Source organism: Gopherus evgoodei, chromosome 5 (assembly GCF_007399415.2).
Source record: "Gopherus evgoodei ecotype Sinaloan lineage chromosome 5, rGopEvg1_v1.p, whole genome shotgun sequence".
Taxonomy (NCBI): Eukaryota; Metazoa; Chordata; order Testudines; family Testudinidae; genus Gopherus; species Gopherus evgoodei.
Genome location: NC_044326.1, coordinates 73,908,631 through 73,927,536, shown reverse-complemented (window position 1 = coordinate 73,927,536; position 18,906 = coordinate 73,908,631). Strand labels below are relative to the sequence as shown.

Here is an 18,906-nt window from a genome sequence, read left to right as displayed (position 1 = left end):
ATAAGTTTGCTAGCACTAGCATTAGTTGTTCCATCACATCTTCAGAAAAAACAGTTGAGCCTATTTCAGACAGAAAGTACAATAAATATGCAAAAGAAGAACATTCTCTTTAACCTTTAAACACACACTTCTAACTTGAAGTCTAGTCATTTTAAAAATTAATTCAATGTAGTTTCATGTTCTATACCTGTCCATGAGCTTCTGTACCAATTGTGGTAATTTTTACAGTCACTTTTCCTGATTTTAAAAATTGTTTTTTTCTTCATGTTGCTGTGTGAAAGACCCACACAAATAAGGGAGATTGGCCAACTCATTTACTATTACATACAAAAAGCTACATTAAAGGTGCTGTACTGGAGAAGCCAGAGGGTTAGAGCTTCAATACTGTAGTAATGCCTCACCACAAAAGAGGTGATAGAAATTGAAATGAGGCTGCCACTGCACAAAAACAAAATCAAAATTATAGAACAAAATGCTCAGAAGAAACTGAACCACCAAGTTTTTCTGCCACCAGAGGCAGGAAATCTGGTGTCCTAAATTGAAGGGTGGGGTTTAGTCCTGGAGTTTCCAGCATCAACACCAGACCAATTCTGAAACCCACAAGTGGGAGGCAGTACCCATTAGTGATGAATGAGGAAAGAAAGAAACATGCACACCAATTAATATTTCCTTATCTTGAAGGTAAAGTTAAAGGCTTATATTTTCAAAAACAGCTTTCACTGTTTCAAGTGCAATATTGATTAGCTTACCAGTATCTATCAAAGGCTGGGGTTTGGATAAGAGCTAGCTGGCTAAGTCTGAACCTGTATAAGACTGAAGTGGTACTGAAGGCTTTAAGAAAGTGTCATGGTTACAGGGATAGCTGCACCTCTGGCACAATTTAAAAAGGATCTTCGTTTCTTGAGATCAAGGATATAATTGCTGTCTATCAATACATTCAGAATGTAGTGGGGGCAAACACCAGGGAGGAAGAAGAGCTATTTAAGTTAAGGATAATATTTGCACAAAAACAAATGACTATAAATTAACCATGAATAAATTTAGGCTGGAAATTAGAAGAAACTTTCTAACTTCAGAGGAGCGAGGTTCTGGAAGAGCCTCCCAACTGGAGTTGTGGGGGCAACAACCTAAACAGTTTTAAAATGGAGCTTGATAAATGTATGAATGGGATTATACGGCAAGTGACCCAGGAGGTCACTTCCAGGCTTATGCCCTTACCAGAGTTCCTTTGTCCCTCTGTCCTGGTCCTGTCTGTTCCTTTTCCTGTCCTATTCCAAACCAGTTTTATAGTTTGGCTGGAGAGGAGGTAAAATAATAACTAGTAGTTCTGGAATTGTCCTTTAACAACTCTTAACTGTTTTCTGAGAGGTGGCTATCTTAAGCCATTCTCTTCCTTTTTGCCTGTTTTTCCCAGACAGCCTTCTTTTGAATTAACCTAATATAGTCATAGAGAAAACATCCTTACAATCTACAATTCTGGAATATGCCTTTCCTAACCACTCTCCCTATTGTGTGGTTTGACAGAGTCTGCCTTTGTTGACTTCATGGCATGCTGCAAGGCCTCTCTATTTTCTCAGGGAGCGGGTTTACGAGGGTACAAGTGTACTGAGAGGAAAACATTTACTTCTTTGTTTAAACTGGGCCTTTTTTGTACTTTGATCCAATGTAACTGTAATGGATGTATTTCTTCCAAAAATAATGTATACATACTTACAGGTTGATGTACATGATGTGAAGAAATTTAAATAAACACAGGAAATATGCATTAATACTCTGATTCTGGAAAGCATTTAAATATGTGTTTAAGCATGTGCTTAAATGGTTTCCTGAATTGGGTCCTATGATCAGACAATCTAACTGGGAGCCTCCATCATCTGTTTACCTGAATGACTGGCTAATTTACTGAAATTTAACACACACAATATTTGTGATTTTATCCTGATGAACTCCATTGTGTAAAACAAATATTTATTCATCAGAATGTCTTATTCTCTAGTCTGATAGTTTGAAGACAGAATCTATCTTATCAAAAATCCAAATACAGAATTATTGCTATAAGGCACTTAAACCCATGCTTAAATTCATTCCTGTTCAAGAAAGCACTTAAGCATGTGCCTTGTCATGTATCAGTGGAACTTAATCAATATTAAATTTAACATGGCAGTCATTGTTACATAAAGTTGAGTGTGTGCTAAACGCTTTCCTACATAGATACACTTTCCTGAAATGACACCATATGGCTATTTTGTGATGCGTACAAGACTGGGAAAGTCACGCTAGCTCCAAAGTGAGTTAATCAATTAATCAAAAAAATACAAGTCCCAGATCAGCAACTGATAGAGCTGTGCAATGAGGAGAGGTCACAGGAATGAATTCCTTGCCTTATACACTCCATAATTCCCAATGGATGGGCAAATCATCCTCTCCCCTCAGGCCATAGTGTCTGCACGAATTACAAGAAGCTCTAATGCTGGAGTAACTCTCCTGCCTGGATCTCAGTGAACTCAGTGGGAGGCTGAATGAATCTGGATCCATCTTAAAAGTAAAAATCAAATGGAGGTGAAGGCACGAGGCCATGGCTACACTCACACTTTACAGCGCTGCAACTTTCCCGCTCAGGGATGTGAAAAAACACCCCCCTGAGCGCTGCAAGATACAGCGCTGTAAAGCCTCAGTATAATCAGTGCTGCAGCGCTGGGAGCGCGGCTCCCAGCGCTGCAAGCTACACCCGTAAGGGATGTGGTTTACGTGAAGCGCTGAGAGAGCTCTCTCCCAGCGCTGGCGCTCCGACTACACTCACACTTCAAAGCGCTGCCGGCAGCGCTTTGAAATTTCAAGTGTAGCCATAACCAGGCTTTCAATTTAGACAAGTTTCATGACAGATTAAGCACAGAATTACAAAGTACAGCGATATCACACATACTAATCCTATATTTAAATGTTTAAAAACAAAAGCAAAAGTTATGTTTATCAATAATGAATTACTCACTTCTTTATCCGCAGCTTTAGAATTAGCATAAGTATTTTCTGGCGGGACCTTAGTAAGCTTTTCAAGTCTTTTCTTTAATGTTGTTTTTCATTCAAATTAAAGATCATTCTCTCAAGTTTAATGGAAGACTCCTTTTTTAGGTTACTGTATAAAACATACAATCTTTAAAAAGTATTTTTTGTAATTAAAATTGATTACAAAATACTCTTGACTTTTCAACTTTTAAATATGCATTTCCTTTTCAAGTGACTCATAAATTAAGATCTCAAAACTAATGTAAATTCACAAATCATTAAATATATATCAATTGAATTTTATATCATCGCCTTCATACAAAGCAGCAGAAACATTTTAAAGGATAAGGCAGAATATAAAGTGACTTATACAGGCAAAAAGGATAATGATATACAAAAATGGAGGAAACTGAAAAGAAAGCAGAAATGTAAAAGTGGAAAATACAGTATTCTTGCAAATTAAGGATAGGTACTCTATTGTACAGTAAGAGAAGAATGAAAGAATGCTACAGTAGTGTGGGAAGAGAAAGGTAAAAGGGGTTTTGTATCAGTTATATGCTAACATGAATTGGAAGATTTAAAGTCATGAATTTGAATAAGGAAGAGTGACATTGGGCCAGATATGTAAAGGTATTCAGGTGCCTAAAGACAGGAATCTACTAGGATTTTCAAGAACACTAGGTGCCTAACTCCCATTGAAATAATGACATCAGACCCCACCCCAGCCCCAATGTACACTCCAGAAGGTTACAAAGATGGCACCTAGACACTTTTGAAAATCCCATTAGGCACTTATATGTATCTTTAGGTGCCTAAATACCTTTAAAAATCTGGGTCTTAGTGTTTGACAAAAATAAGCAAGTTCCAGATAGACAATGGAGCAGAAATGAATGAGCTGCTCTCAACTGTAGACACATTCAGTGCAGGCAGGGAAGCACACTTAAGATTCATTCACTTTGAAGTAACATACTCTTCATGGAACAATCACCACCTCAGTCCACATGAGCCCGTGCTCCAGGGGTCCATCTTTTAAATTCAGGTTGTAGGAGAAGACTGGCTATGTTGGAAAGCAGCTATCAAAAGAAAAGCACTTTTTCTGCCAAAACGCCTGGCCCATAGTTTTGGAGTGAGATTCTGTGCTGCACCCTAAACATCACAAAACTCACAGCACCTCCCAGTCCTAGGCTGCTCTGGGGGCTGAAGAGGCCTCCAGCATAACTTTGACAGCCCTGGGGGCCTGACTAAGTTAAGGAAGCCTCCCAAGACTGCCCTATGAACTGCAGCACTACTTGGAATCTTCACATTGCTGTTTCTTGTAGCACTGCCTCCTGCACCTTCTGTGCTAGAGTTTGCAAACAGGTACTTGGAAAATAGCCTTATGGCTGTCTTCTACAGTGCCTGCTCTAGAAGAATCCTCATAAAGGAGATTTTAATGGCCCCTTTATGCTGTCTGTCCTTTTTACATGGTGCAAAGGGGCCAAAGTAGGGCTGAGGATCTCAAATCTGACATGTACTCTTCTTGGGTCTGATGTCATATATATATTTAATTACATAATGTTATGTCTGCCATGTCTGAATTTGAAAAGTTCGATTTTGATTTGGGGGACTCAGACAGGAGTTATTTGGACATCACAAAAATCACTCTGCTCTATTGATTATGTATAGTTAGGCTAAATGATAATAAAGGAGCAGGATAGTGTTAGTATTTAAGGATGTAAATAACAAGGTTTTTTAGGCCATACAGGTAGCCTGCCAAAGGAAATGGTGGAAACTATCATGTCTCCCTTGCCCATTTCATCTGTTTGTCTGTTACATCCACTTGTTAATCCCAATATTACAATTATAAACTCGTTGAAGCACAAATTGTCTCATGCTATGTGTTTTTACAGCATCAAACTCAATTAGGCCCTGATCCTGATTCAGGCCTCTGATCACTAACAGAGTAAAATAATAAATATAGTAATACTTACGCAGCCAGACATTTCCCTAGAGTTTTATTCATTTTTCTTAATTTGTCTGTTAAACTTTTTATTTTTTTCTCAGTATTTGGATCTCATTCACACCTTTGTTTTTTCATCGAATTATAAAATGCATCCATGATTGTTCTTTCTACTGAGTGAATGTTAAACCTTAAAACAAAAACTGTAGTAAGATTAGTTATTGCTGATTGTTAAAGAGATATAGTTTTTAAACAAAGTACTTATGTCATACTGTTAGAGTAATAGTGACAAGTAGGTCTTGTAATCTGTTAGTTAATTCTATAAATTAGAAATATGTCCCTATCTCTATTAAACAAATCACTTAAGCATATGCTTAACATTAACATAAGAATAGTACTATTGACATCAATGGAATTACTTAAATGCTTAAAAAGTTTAGCATGTGCTTAATGCTTTGCTGAATTGGATCTTACACCTAAGCAAAGTGGGTAAGTGGATGGTAGAGTTCTATGCCTACTTTGCACAGCTGCAAGTATTTATGCAAGATACAAGGCAGCTGAGAATCAGATCCCTTAATATAGTTAGCTGACTCAATTTCTCAGAATTTTCTTTGTTACTTTTGTCATTCTGTATAAACTCTGACTTATCTCTGAGCAATCACATCAGTTTCTTATATTGCTGAGGACAATTTCTTGTTTCAGATTATTTTATATCTCTCAGTTATACCTGTAATTGTTTAAAGAATTAAACAAAATGTATGTTTTTTAAAAAATCTATTCATTTAGATTTTTGTTTGAAATTGTATACACATGTGCAAACACACACATACCACCCAACAACTCCATTGTCCATTTTCTTCAGGAGGCAAAGGAGAAAAAAAGAACCAAGCTTTTTTTTTTTATTTAAAAACATTATTGACAATACAGAATGGATTATATACCATAAATATATATACATGTGCATATACCTCTCTATATACTTATAGCTATGAACTTTAACAATTCCAATGTTGCAAGGCACTGAGCACCTTCCTGATATGCCTTTAATTATGGGGTGCATGTGTGTGTGTGTGTCTACATGTACGTACGCACACACAGTTTAAAAAGTTCCAACTGTGGTTCAGCTAGACTTTTTAACATCTCATGGAAGCAAACAGGATGAGAGGGCTTGTAATCTACAATATGAGCATTTACTTCAAATATTTTTAAACAAATGGATATTCATATCTACCACAGTCTAACAAATAAAACTTAATCTCAGGAGACTCTTGTAAATAAATAGCACATTACAAAACATACCTTGTTGAGCCATGTCAGTATTAGCCCCAATATATACCATTTTAACTCTTGTAAAAAGATATACATTAATCATTGTACCATTAGACATTTTGTTGAAAATACCACTTTTTAAAGTGATTTTGCTTTTTCATATTATTCATTATTGTTTCCCTTGTCCTCCATCCACTGTCTGATCTTACTGCTTGTTATGGTACATCCACTGATGTATCTTGCCTTAATTAGAGGCTTGAGACAAAACACACAAACCAAAAAAAAACCCCAAAACCCAAATACTGTATAGTCAGTACTGTGTTAAACCTAAGCTACTTAAAAAATAAAGGAAAAGTTTAAAAAAGACAAGGTAAGGAAACTTTCTGTGCTTGTTTCATTAAAATTAAGATGGTTAAAAGCAGGAGCGGCGCCAGGGTTTCTGGCGCCATAGGCAGAATTTGGGGGGCGGCATTTTGTGCGCTCCCCACGGGGTGTATGGGGGCTTCCGGTTCCACTCCCATTGCACCACCGAAGAAGGACCCTCCGCCAAAATGCCACAGGCGACAGCGGCAGTCATCGAGCTGCTCAATTGCCTGCCACTGTTTTCCGTGGCACGTCAGCAGAAGGTCCTTCTTCGGCAGCGCGACGGGAGCAGAACTGGAAGCTCCCGTGTGCCCTGTGGGGAGCGCACAAAATGCCGCCCCCCGAATCCTGGCACCCTAGGCGACCGCCTAGGATCGCCTAATGGAAGCACTGGCCGTGGTTAAAAGCAGCATTTTTCTTCTGCATAATAAAGTTCAAAGCTGTATTAAGTCAATGTTCAGTTGTAAACTTTTGAAAGAATAACCATAAGGTTTTGTTCACAGTTACAAACATTTCAGCATTACAAACAACCTCCATTCCTGAGGTGTTTGTAACTCTGAGGTTCTACTGTATTCCATTATGGAAAGAAGTAGTACCAAATACAGCACTGCCTGCTTACAGATTCAAGAAACATGTAACACCACGGTGTAATCTAAAAGGGAAAAAAACTGTTTCAAATAAATAAACAAATAAATGGTACTAATAAACTTCATATAAATAATTATCTGGACTTTTTCACAGATATAAGGTAGAAAATCAAGTGGGTCAACTAATAAATGTTGCATCTAGTCAACGTCAGCAAGCTTGGCAGCCTGTGCATGCCAACTTGATGAGTTTGCAGAGTACCTATTGCTCTCTTAAATTGCACTGAAAACAAACCAGGATATTAGGCATCATTGTCTAATATCGTAAACAACTTCAGCCCTGACCTTTCAAAACAAAAGGCCCCTCTGCGCACCCTGGTTGGGGTCTGCCTTTTACAGTGCCGAGGATATTGCTAAACACAACTTTAAAGAGTGAGCCATCGTGGCCCACTAATCGCAGCCCCTCTTTCAGAAAAGGTAAGGGAGGGGTGAACCCCCCCTGCTCCACGTGAGGAGCAGTAGCTGAGAATGGGCAGCGACTGGCTTAGTTTGTGCCCAGCATCCCTCCATCGCCAGCCCGAGCTCAGGCAAGCTGTCCTGGCTCCCCCTCCTCAGTCGGAGACAGGAGTGGGCATCCCCTCCCCGAGCGCAGGAGGCAGGTCCCAGGCCCCAAGGCTCAGCCCCCAGCACAAGTCCTGCCTCTCTACGCTGCGCTCTGTCGCCCGCCTCACGCCCACTCCTTACATTTCTGTTCCCCGCGACAAGCGGCTGAGGACGCGGCGAGCAGGGCCGGGTTTAGGCCTATTCCACCAATTCCCCTGAATCGGGCCCCACGCCTAAGAGGGCCCCATGCCCAGCGAGAATCCCTTCCCTGGCTAACGGTGCCTTTTTAATTTTTACTCACCCGGTGGCACTCTGGGTCTTCAGTGGCACTTTGATGGCAAGTACTTTGCTCACTCTGTGTCTTCAGTGCCGCCGAAGACTCAGAGCACCACCCGGTGAGTACAAGCCCCACATGTTTTGTTTTGTTTTGTTTTTTTAGTCATCACTGCTGGGGCCCTGTTGAAATTGTTCGAATTGGGTCCCGCACTTCCTAAAGCTGGCCCTGGCGGCGAGCCCGGAGCAGGGCGAAACGAATGAGCGCTCTTTATAGCCACTGCTGTCCGCCCTCACTGGGCTGCCACAGCCTTTGCTCTGACTTCTCTGGAAAGCACCGGGGACTAGTCTGGTCCGCTGACGCTGCTCCCTGCAGCTGCAGGCACCCGCCCTGCCCGGGGGAAGACAGCGAGACAAAGCCCAGACGAGCCCCCAGTTCTCCCAATCTTGGGCAGACTCAGAACTCAGACCCAGGACTGAGGTGCTGAGCCGCTCTCCCTTTCTTTACCACAGCAGGTGGAGTCAGAGCCGGATCCCCCAGACCTGCGGGGACGTCAGAACTTGGACCAAAATTGTGCCTTATGGTTCTATTTCTATAATATGCCCAAACAAAACATCAGAGCCCAATATCATCCAAAGTCTTGGTCCACAGTGCTGAGCCTCATGGACCAACCTATAGATTTCATGAGGTGAGTGAATATGGTATAAGTGGCTATGTGGATTAGATAGTAGAGCTCTATGTTGCAGCTATTCCTCCACATTTCTACACTAGGCCAAACCAAAACACTGAATCCTGATTTCAGGGGTTTCTGGTTCAGAATCTGAATTTTACAGCTCCAGATCATGTCTACCTACTGACATTTGAGATAGGGAAATGGTGACAACTGGGGAGAAAAAACAAGAGCATGTATTTTTAATGTCATTGAAAGAGAAGATGACCTTTCTGAGGAAAAGAGTTTAAAAAGTATTTTTGTAACTCATATTGATTGTCACACCTAAATACAGTAGTAACATTTAGCATATATGATTTAAGAATTGTGGAGAAATTATATGTCATGGAGGAACACTCTCTACACCTAAACTTTCTAAGTAATGCATGGTCTCACAGCTCCCAAGAAAAGGCAAAGAATATATATATATATATATATATATCAAGCCTTCTATATGTTGGTATCCTTTTGTCTGCGAGAGAGGGTGGAAATTGCAGCCTATGATGTAGATGGTTTGCAATGTCTCATGTGACTGAACAGGCCAATCTGAGATTTGCATGATCTTTGGCAGTTACTGCAAATGTATGTATCATGGTTGGGAGCTGCTTGCTTCCTATGGGCTGTTTTCTCCTCAAACTGTAGGAGCCAGCTCCTGTCATGGACTTTGATACCCTGATGGAGATGATGGCAGTACTTGTTACGATCACTTGCCAAGATTTCCCATTGCTCAGGATCAACCTTAAGACCTATTTTGGGGGCTTATGTAGGATTTAAGTGGTGCATAAGTCCTAGATGGAAATGTATAGTCTGGTCCTCTGCATAGGGATGAATTTTACTCTAAGAGATAAAAGTATACATAAATATTTTCTCTTCCTTACCTAACTTCTGATTGATCAAATTGTACCTTCACCATTTTTATACAAATTCATAGATTTTAAAGCCAGAAGGGCCCAGTAGCTCATCTAATCTAATTTCTTGTGTAACACAGGCCATAGAATTTCATCTGGTTACCACTATGCTGTGCCCAATAACCTATGTTTGGCTAAAGCATAGCTTCCAGAAAGGAAACTAGTCCTGATATGAAGACATAAAGAAATGGAGAATCCATTTCCCTTGGTAGTTTGCTCCAACAGTTAATCACTCTCACCTTAAAAATGTGTGGGTTATTTCTAATATGAATTTGTCTGGCTTTAACTTCTAATCACTGGTTCTTGTTAGGCCTTTCTTTGCTACATTAGTGTCTTTTATAACCTAGTATTTCTCTCCATGAAGGTGCTCTTACACAATAATCGTCACCTCTTGATCTATTTTGATAAGATAAACAAATTCAGCTCTTCAAGCCTCTCATTGTAAAGCATTTTTTCCCTCATCCTCAAATCATTTTTGTGGATCTTCCCTGCACCCTTTCCAGTTTTTCAGCTTCCTTTTCAAAACTGTGGCCCCGGTTTTTTATATCAGTCATGGCTTCTTCAGTCTACTAGTTCATCATTAAAAGCTTGCTGTTTGATATTAACAAAAAAAATAGAAAAGTAATAATTTTAGTTTAAAAATAAGAGGAAAGTCATGGCACCCATTACTTTAATTATAACATTTATTTCTTAGAGTATAATGAAAGTTATTCCCTGAATTAGTTACTTTTTATTAATAGATTAATAAAAGAAACAGAGCATAAATTGTTTTTGTACATAATCTCTGAATTTAAATTCTTAATATTTAGCACAATCTCTCAAATACATATCTGAAACTAATCTTTTTACATAAAAAAGCTCTACCATAGCAAAATAAACATGTTTTGCTATGCACAGCAGAGCCATGAGTACCATAATTGTCACAAAATCTGTAAAATCAACACATCTTATAGCCACGCCAATAAAATACATAATAAAACTGAGTTGTTGAGGAATTAAATTGTTGAAAGACTTCAAAACTTTATGTAATTAAAATAAATTTAAATTACTATCCTAAAGCAGTTATGAAAATAATAAAATTTCCAAGTTATAACAAATGAGGAAACATAGTTTTGGAATTTTGTTGCTTCAGCACATAGATGATTTTATGTCTTTAGCCTTAGACTTTTTGCAGTTTTTCCCAGTAACTGTCACCGAGTTGGCTAAATGCCCGCACAACATTGTCCTCCTCATCATCACAGAGTTCCCTTAGAGAAACGCTGCAAAATATAAGGGAAAATGATTAAATATACAGTTGCTTTTATGTAAAGAAAGAACATTTTCTTAGTTTAAATGTTAAGGTAGCTCCCAGTTTGTGGATTTAAATGTAATCCCTTTGGGGTTTAGAGAGCATGGCCCCTTTAAATCTTTTTCCTGGGGTGGGGGAGTGAGAAAAAAGAAGGGAAACTCCGGGGGGGCTCTGGAGCTCCAGGGGAGAGGGGGAGCAGCCTGAAGGCCCTTGCAAAGGAAGCAGAGAGAACCTGCCTGAAGCCTGGGAAGGACAGGGCAGCCGATCGGGGACACCCCAGGATAGGAGCCAGGAGGAGCACTGTGCCAGGGAGAAATCGCTCGAGAAGGACAGGCCAGAGCTGGACCCAGTATCACGGCTACCCAGAGCTGCATGGGGCTGTGAGTACTGGGGCTTGTGACTCTGCATTGGGAACAAGGAGGGAGGTTGCTAGATAATTAAGTGGGGACGTGGTCACTCTGTGTGGCTTTGCAGAGAGCGGCAGAAGAGGGCACCGGATGGGTTTGTTGAGGAAAAGTTCACTGGCGCCGAAGATGACCAGGAGCACCCAAGACTCACCACTGGATTGGAACTTTGCTCAGGACTCCTGAACTCTGTGTGCAGACACATTGCTCTGTGTCTGCCCTTCCAAACTTTGCTACCATTGGGCCTGTGGGGCCTTGGTTTGGATGCAACCCTGTTTTACTGTTCCCCCTTTATTTCCCCTTGTTGTTTTTTTCTCTCATCCCTCTGTAAATAAATGTTTCCCTTTCTTATATCCATTGTACTTCTCCTGTGGGTGGGTGTGTTCAATCTGGGGGGTTGGAACAGGTGCTCCTGGGGTGGAAGGGATTTTTCCTGCTGCATTCCTGTGCATGCCTTCTCTTGGCCAGAGCTGCCTAAAGTTACATAATTTTTTATAGCAATTATAGTTAGAGTTAAATATGTTTACCAACTCATTTTTATTTCCCTCATGTGGTTTGATTTATTAAAAACTGAAACTCCAGGTGTATTAATTTTAAAATGAAGAGTCATGTGCCTGTTTTTCTCAAATTAATCAGCAAATGATCTGTACAACATGTAGTGCTGTATTCTATGACACAATTTAGTTTTTGAAGTCAAATTTCTTGGATTTGGTTGAGTTTTGAGACCATTCTCATGGAACAAGGCCTCCACTATTTCAAGCTCTGTGGTTCTACATTCTGTGATTCTAGATTCTGCAATTCTACAATTATAGGTCACCATTACTTCAACAGGAAGTTCCTTACTCTGGCTCCTAGCAGAATATTTAGTCACATGCTTAAGTTTATCCCTACTCAGCAATGCACTTAATCATGTGTTTCACTTCACTGACGTGAATGGGACTTAGACATGCTTAAAGATGTGCACATACTTAATTGCTTTGCTGAACAGAGAAGGACTGCTAAATCAGAGCCACAAGAAGCTATGGAATGCTACACTGCATTAGCCTCTTCCTAATGGAATGATGTGGGAGGAGCTTTGCAAGGGGATCCTTAGAGAGCTGTCTTCTCCCTGAGCCCCCTCTCTTGAAGTCAATGGAACTACTCACATGCTTAAAATTAAGCATGTTCTAAAGTGCTTTGTTGGATCATTGCGCTCAGCATTTTTCTCAGAAAAAATACCTGTATTGAGATTTACCATTATCCTTTGTTTATAGTCTTGCCATTAATTATCAGTCAGCATAAAAGTGTACTTAACCAAGTCAATTTGAATTAATTTTTCAAACATGATTTCACAGACAGTGTTAAATGTGTTACTAAAAACCAAGGGATACATTCTTAACTAAAATCAGTGTAGTTCCATTGACTCCATTATTTCAATAGAGCTACACTGATTTACAGTAGCTGAGGAATCTGGCCCCAAATTTAGTACATCTATTGCCTTTCACTCACTGGTTTTGTTGGTCTAACTAAGAAAACAGTTAAGTTTGTTTGCCAAGATTTAATCTTTCTAAACCCACGCTATTCTAAACTCATGAACATGATGTTGTCAGCCTGTAGATGTTTAGTGAATTTCCCACTACTTACTATTTCATCCACTATTTTACTAGGGATACAAAATTATTTGTACAAGACATAATTATCAAAATCACATGTTTTTCAAAAGACAAGTGAAAACAGAGTTTTCTTTTCATTTCAGATACCATACATTTTAAAAGTATCTTAAATGATTTACAAAAAATTAACTTCCCTTTTAGTCCAGTTTCTTGTTTAAATAGAGTTGCCAGTATATGTATACCTGATAGCTTTAATAGTGAGTGAAAAATCTTTCAGCAGAAGATAAGCTTCTCCTTCATGTATACTAGAAAAAGAAAAGATTTCCAAATGTAAATAACTAGAAGTATTTAAAGTATGTATATTACAGGTGTTTCACTTATACATATTCAGGGTAATCATGGCCGCACTGAAGTCAATGGCAAAATTCCCACTAGTTTTAAGGGCCAGGATTTCAAGCTCAATCTTTTTTTTTAAGCATACCCAAGAGTCAAAAAAAGGTAAATTAAATTAAAAAGTTAAATATTTCTCCTAGACATTCTTAGAGGATGAAATGAATCTCTGTGCAGGTGGTCCATAGAGGTTCCACTAACGTCCTTAAGAAAACCACTCTGCACAAGGTTGAATTTTACCTAGAGTAAATGGAAGGGCAGCAGGCTTTGCTTTACGTGCATGCTTAAGTGGTGCATAGGACTTTGTGCAGGAACTCTGCACTGAGCTCAGTTTCACCCTAAGTAAGGCTATATCAGATCACTGAAAATAGTAGATTACTGAAAAATCTCTTAAAAGACGTCTGTGAAACACACAAGTATTAGTATACCTTTGTTAGTTGCCTGTGCACTGAACTGTATTTTTCTCCTAGAGTTTAAAGAGTAATTCATAAAAAAAATATGTATGAACAATAAATATAATCAAAACATTTAGCCCACCAGTGCTACCTCTTATCTAAGGGTGTCAGGGCTACTAGTAAATACAGTAGTGTTAGGAGTGTTCACAGTCAAAAGTTATGATGGTATGTTCTTCACTCACTGAAATGGATGAGGGGCTGGGGAGAAGATGATGCAATATGCATAATGTTTTAACTATCAAGGTTACTTATAACCATGTCTAAGATGAAAAATTAAATCAAAGAACCATCAGCTGCTTACCCATTATCTTGTGCCATTGCTTTCAAAGAACCATGTTTATAGAAGTCAAGTGCATAAGCATTAAGTGGCATTCTTCTTCTTCGATTGTCAAATTTCTTTGCACAAAGTACAGGAATATTTCCAGCAGTAATACCAACTGTGCGTAATATGACCTGAGAAAACAGTGCAACTTAATTTTAAGATTCAGATCTTTCAGGTTTACTGTATAAATTATTTGTGTGCTCATCCAGGGTTTTTCATGTTTTGACGTTACTCATCTACATGTCAACTCAACACTTAAGTAGGGTTGCCACCCATCTTGTTTTACCTAGACAGTCTGTTTTTTGGTTTCTGTGTCTGGGTGCCAGACTTAAGTCTGATCCTGGAAGCTTAAATTCAGCAAGGCCTGAAGTCAGTGGGATTACTCATGTGCTTAAAGTTAGGCACATGATCAAGTACGTTGCTGAACTGGAGCCCAAGAGCGGAAATTCCATTGACCTCATTGGGTAGTTTTGTTTGCAGGACAAAGCCCTTATGGCATTCTTGCTGGAAATAAAGCATTAATAAAAGTAGTCATCACTTTAGAATGATGGTTAATTTATTGTATGAAAACTAAGATTTCTTAAAGAATCCCAGCCAAGCATAACTAAAAATTAGGCTCTTAAATCCTTATTTAGACTCCTAAAGAATGGACCAAATTTTCAATAATGCTAAGCACCTAGCAGCTCCTTTTGAATAATGGGATCTGCTGGACCTAGGGTGACTAGAGGGCAAGTGTGAAAAATCGGGACAGGGGCTGGGAATAATAGGTGCCTATATAAGAAAAAGCCCCTAAATCGGGACTGTCCCTATAAAATCAGGACATCTGGTCACACTAGCTGGACCCTCAATATGTTTTTTGAAAAATCAGGCCTCTTATTAACGTGCCTAAATATTTAGGATCTTAAGTTTAGATTATTTTTGAAATTCTTTCTTCCAAATTTATGCAAAGAAGGTTACATAGCAAATGGAACCCAAGAGAACAGACACACAAAATGAGATTTTTTTTTAAGCAAAGGCAAGGAAAATAACTGCTCACGAAGTGTCAGTTTGTTAAATACTACAGAGTTCCTATCAGAAGGATGGAAAGACAAGGAAAAAGTAACAGTCAGTGAAACCTCTTATTTACAGGAGAGTTTTACATTTTAAGACAAATTAATATTATTACTAAAATATTCCAGAAAATTATTTTCCTATAATTGTTACATATTTTCATTTTATTAGATTACTAGTAGTGTAGAAAAGAAAGCATATTAAGGAATTAAAAATGATAACTGAAAACTTCTGCTGGCTTAGTGAACGACTGAAAAAATCAGTGGGAGAGTGTCTCTTTTCTAATTATGGATTCTAGAAAGGAAACACCTATACCAATTTATAAAAGTAGTTTTATTCTTTACAGTACTTTTTAAAACATTTTTGTTTATAAAAATGGGCTTATCCAAGAAGCTCTAAATTAAAAGAAAACAGAATCAACTCCATCAGACTAAATTAACATTCTCTTATAAATAGCTCCATAGCCGCCTCTACCATCACCCAATTCACACAAAAGTGTGAGTAAATAGATGAGCATTATACCAAGCCCCCATCAGACTCAGGTTCTGATCAACAAATGCAGGGACTGTGTTCCAAAATTAAATGTTACCTGCTGAAAATGACAGGCCTCCAGACAGTTACCTCTATAGTTAAATCCCTGAAAGCTTCACAACTGATTTCAATTACAGTGGCAGTACATGTAGAAAGAATCTCTCTCCCTTTAACAGATTTCAGACTATATAGGGCATTAGATCAAAATTGGCACCAAAAGTGAACAGGAAGCCAGCTGAGCCCTAGAAAACAGGCATTATATATTCCTTATATTTGACAGCATTAAATAAGCTCCTTTTTAGGAATATATACTTCTTGGAAGTAATACAAAATATGGAGCAAATTTTGCCTGAGCATCTCTACTAAAATCAGTGTGAATGTAGGTCAGGCAGAATTTGATTCTCTAAACAGAGGATAGACGCCTCTTTCCTAATAGCAATAGATCACTGTCTTCTCTTTTAGCAGAAGAATGCTGCCTAAATTTCCCTATGCCTCAGTTTCCCAATCTGTAAAATAGGCAAAATACCTACCTCAGAGCTATTGTGAAGCTAGATTCCTTAATGTTTGTCAAGCACTTTGATATCCTCAGACACCAGGTAAATAAAAAGTACAAACTGTAGTTACTAGAGTGGCAATTCCTTTTTCATATGGAGTATCTTAATATATTTATTCTGGAGCGTAGACAAAGTGAACCTGCATTAATACTTTACAAATCTCCCCCACTTACACTGTTGACAGTCTCTGCATGAAGTAAATCACTATCCATGTTTCCAGACAGGCATGCAAAAGGTGAAACAGCAGTTCTTCCCTCATTACAACTCGTCAAGTGAGACACCAGTTTAGAGTCATTGCATTCTTCACCTGAAAAATCTAACCGGAACAAGATATGAAATGAAAAGTTTAAGACTATATATGCAACACAACTGTCCTCTGAGAAAGGATCAGTTAATGCAAGAAATATTTTTATTACTCTTTTTGACTTAATAGTTCTATTTATAATTTTGAACTTATAGACTGCTTATCATTAGAGTTATCTATCACTTTCTATAATAAGCCTCTGCTTTCCACTGCTTATAATTCTGCCAGATTTTGACTACTTGATCTAAAATTTTCCATGGTTGGTTTCTGCCTCAAACTGATTTTTTTTTTTTGAAAGATTCAGCAAAAGTGGCCAGCCATTTATGAGAATGAGTTTAGGGAAAAATAGGCTGATTAGCCAGTACTAAAACATTTTCCACCAATTTCTTTGAAGAAATGCCTTAAGGGGGTGAAGCAATATTTGCAATTAGTCCTGTAATCAGAGAGGTATCTTCTGGGGTTCCCAGGAAAAAAATCTACCCAGATTTTGCTGACAACCTGATCACCATTTGTATATGCTCAGTAGAATTCAGAAGACTGCTGCTACAACCTGGGAACATTCCATCTGCACTGAGCAGGCTCCAACCTCCCTCCCTCCTCCCTCAGTTACTATGTGATAGTCACAGAGTAAGAGCTATGGATGGACATAAGTGCAGTAGCAATATATCCTCTGGTCTAGATGTAGATGTACAGGGCTGGAAGCCACTACAATAACTGGATTTGTAGTCTCAGTTAGAGCAGCAAGGATCTTGCTAACAAGATGGGTGCTTCAGGCAAACACTGCCAACCTGTTACACTATCATACCATATTTCTTTCTACTCAGAGGGTTCTTTATGTCTTTTTTTGCAGTCTGAACCTACACTTTCTTCCTGTTCTCTTTTCACATGGAAGACCATTATTATTACCCTCCTTCTAACGAGGCTTTGCCAAAATCCATTTTAGAGTCCATCAGTGCAAGTTCTTTAGTTGGCAAGAAAATTGCAAGATATCAAAGTGAGATATTTCCTACCTCAGAGGGCTATTGCTTTCATACAGATTTTAGCATGTGTTGACTTATGAACAAGGAATTGAGCCCCTATCTTCCACATTACACTGCCACTAGACAGGCTCTAATAGCCCAAAACATAATATTTCAATGAAGCAAACCACAGTGAATATGAATATATAAATGTAGCATTCACTTACCAGTCCTTGAAAGAGGAAGTTGGTATTCTTGTTTCATATCAGCCATCTTGGAAATAATCAATAAAAAATGGCCAAAATTCTCCTCTATTTTGTTGTTGTACTCATGTAATGCAACAGCAAAGTCTTCTGGGAGATCGTCAAGGAACACCTAAAACAATACAAATTTTGTGGGATAGAACACTTACATTCAGTCTAGAATTTTACCAGTTTTCTGAGCAACAAAAAGGGAACAGAAAAGCTGAGCTGTATACTATACTTTTATATTGTTATGACATTGCAGCAGTGACAACATTTAACATATTTGATGTTAGATATTTCCAACTGAAGTCACTGTTTTTAAAAGCAAGACTTTAGAACCGATTATCTCCATAATAAGTCAAACCCTATGTTGTAGTCTGCAATTTTGTGGCTACAGAATGTGCCTGGTAATCCACCCATTGAAACAGAACAGTTTTGCTGAATCTCAAGCTTTCATTTTTAAGTTTCTAGAGCTTGAAAATGTCAACATTTTCTTCCTGAGCCTGTAAACAGACTGAAACAGCAGCTCTGCTAAGCACAAATCAGTAATTTATGCTGTACACATTATAGGTTACATAGGAAAGATGTTATCCCACCACACAAACATCTGATCTTTGTAGCCAGTGTGCTAGCTTGCCTTTATTAGATTTACTGCTTTGCATTATATTGAGCAGTAATGCAAAAAACCTACAGGCCTGTATCCTGTAAGACATTAGCTTCAGCAAGTTAGCATAAAGCTTGAGACCTATGAACTTTGAACAGATAGACTTTGCACAGAAAAAAGCCCAACGGAAAACCTCAGGTATTTGGGGAGCTGAAAATAGAGTTTAAGGGGAAGTTCTGACCACACGTAAATAATTCAAACACAAAAGTGTCCTGGCAGTAAACTGACATACACAAGGTACATTTAAAGCTAGCTTGCTTGCTTGCCTATATATTTTTTCTTATAAATTTCTTATTTTGATTATTTTATTATAATAGGTTTGATTATTTTATTATAATAGGTTTATAAGTCTATATTAGAGTATATTTTGGCTGTAACACAAGGGACCTGCAGGCCACATCCTGTATGGTGAGCTAAGGCAAAGTTAGCATACATATGTTAGGACCTTTCACCTAGATAGATGGTGAAGAGTTAAAGCAAAAGGTCCATATGTGGC

General features: G+C 38.5%; 2 protein-coding genes across 3 annotated transcripts in view; one reads left to right on the top strand and one right to left on the bottom strand.

Moving 5' to 3' along the window:
* Window positions 1-18,906, top strand: part of LOC115651919 (serine-rich adhesin for platelets-like) — a 111,496-nt gene that overhangs the window by 35,075 nt on the left and 57,515 nt on the right. The window contains exon 9 of one of the 2 annotated variants that reach the window (XM_030563217.1): window positions 8,548-8,933. The exons of the other annotated variant lie outside the window; for it this stretch is intronic. Coding sequence (XP_030419077.1) covers window positions 8,548-8,633 — 86 coding nt within the window. The 3' untranslated portion in view covers window positions 8,634-8,933. Of the gene's footprint in view, window positions 1-8,547; window positions 8,934-18,906 lie in introns of those variants that run through there. 2 annotated transcript variants of the gene reach the window in all.
* DDX60 (DExD/H-box helicase 60) overlaps window positions 10,318-18,906 on the bottom strand; it is a 71,596-nt gene continuing 63,007 nt past the window's right edge. Inside the window, exons 34-38 of the mRNA XM_030563215.1 lie at window positions 17,729-17,876; window positions 16,412-16,554; window positions 14,083-14,234; window positions 13,179-13,241; window positions 10,318-10,911 (exon numbers count right to left, since the gene is read on the bottom strand). Of these exons, the coding sequence (XP_030419075.1) occupies window positions 10,812-10,911; window positions 13,179-13,241; window positions 14,083-14,234; window positions 16,412-16,554; window positions 17,729-17,876 (606 nt within the window). The 3' untranslated portion in view covers window positions 10,318-10,811. The remainder of the gene's footprint in view (window positions 10,912-13,178; window positions 13,242-14,082; window positions 14,235-16,411; window positions 16,555-17,728; window positions 17,877-18,906) is intronic.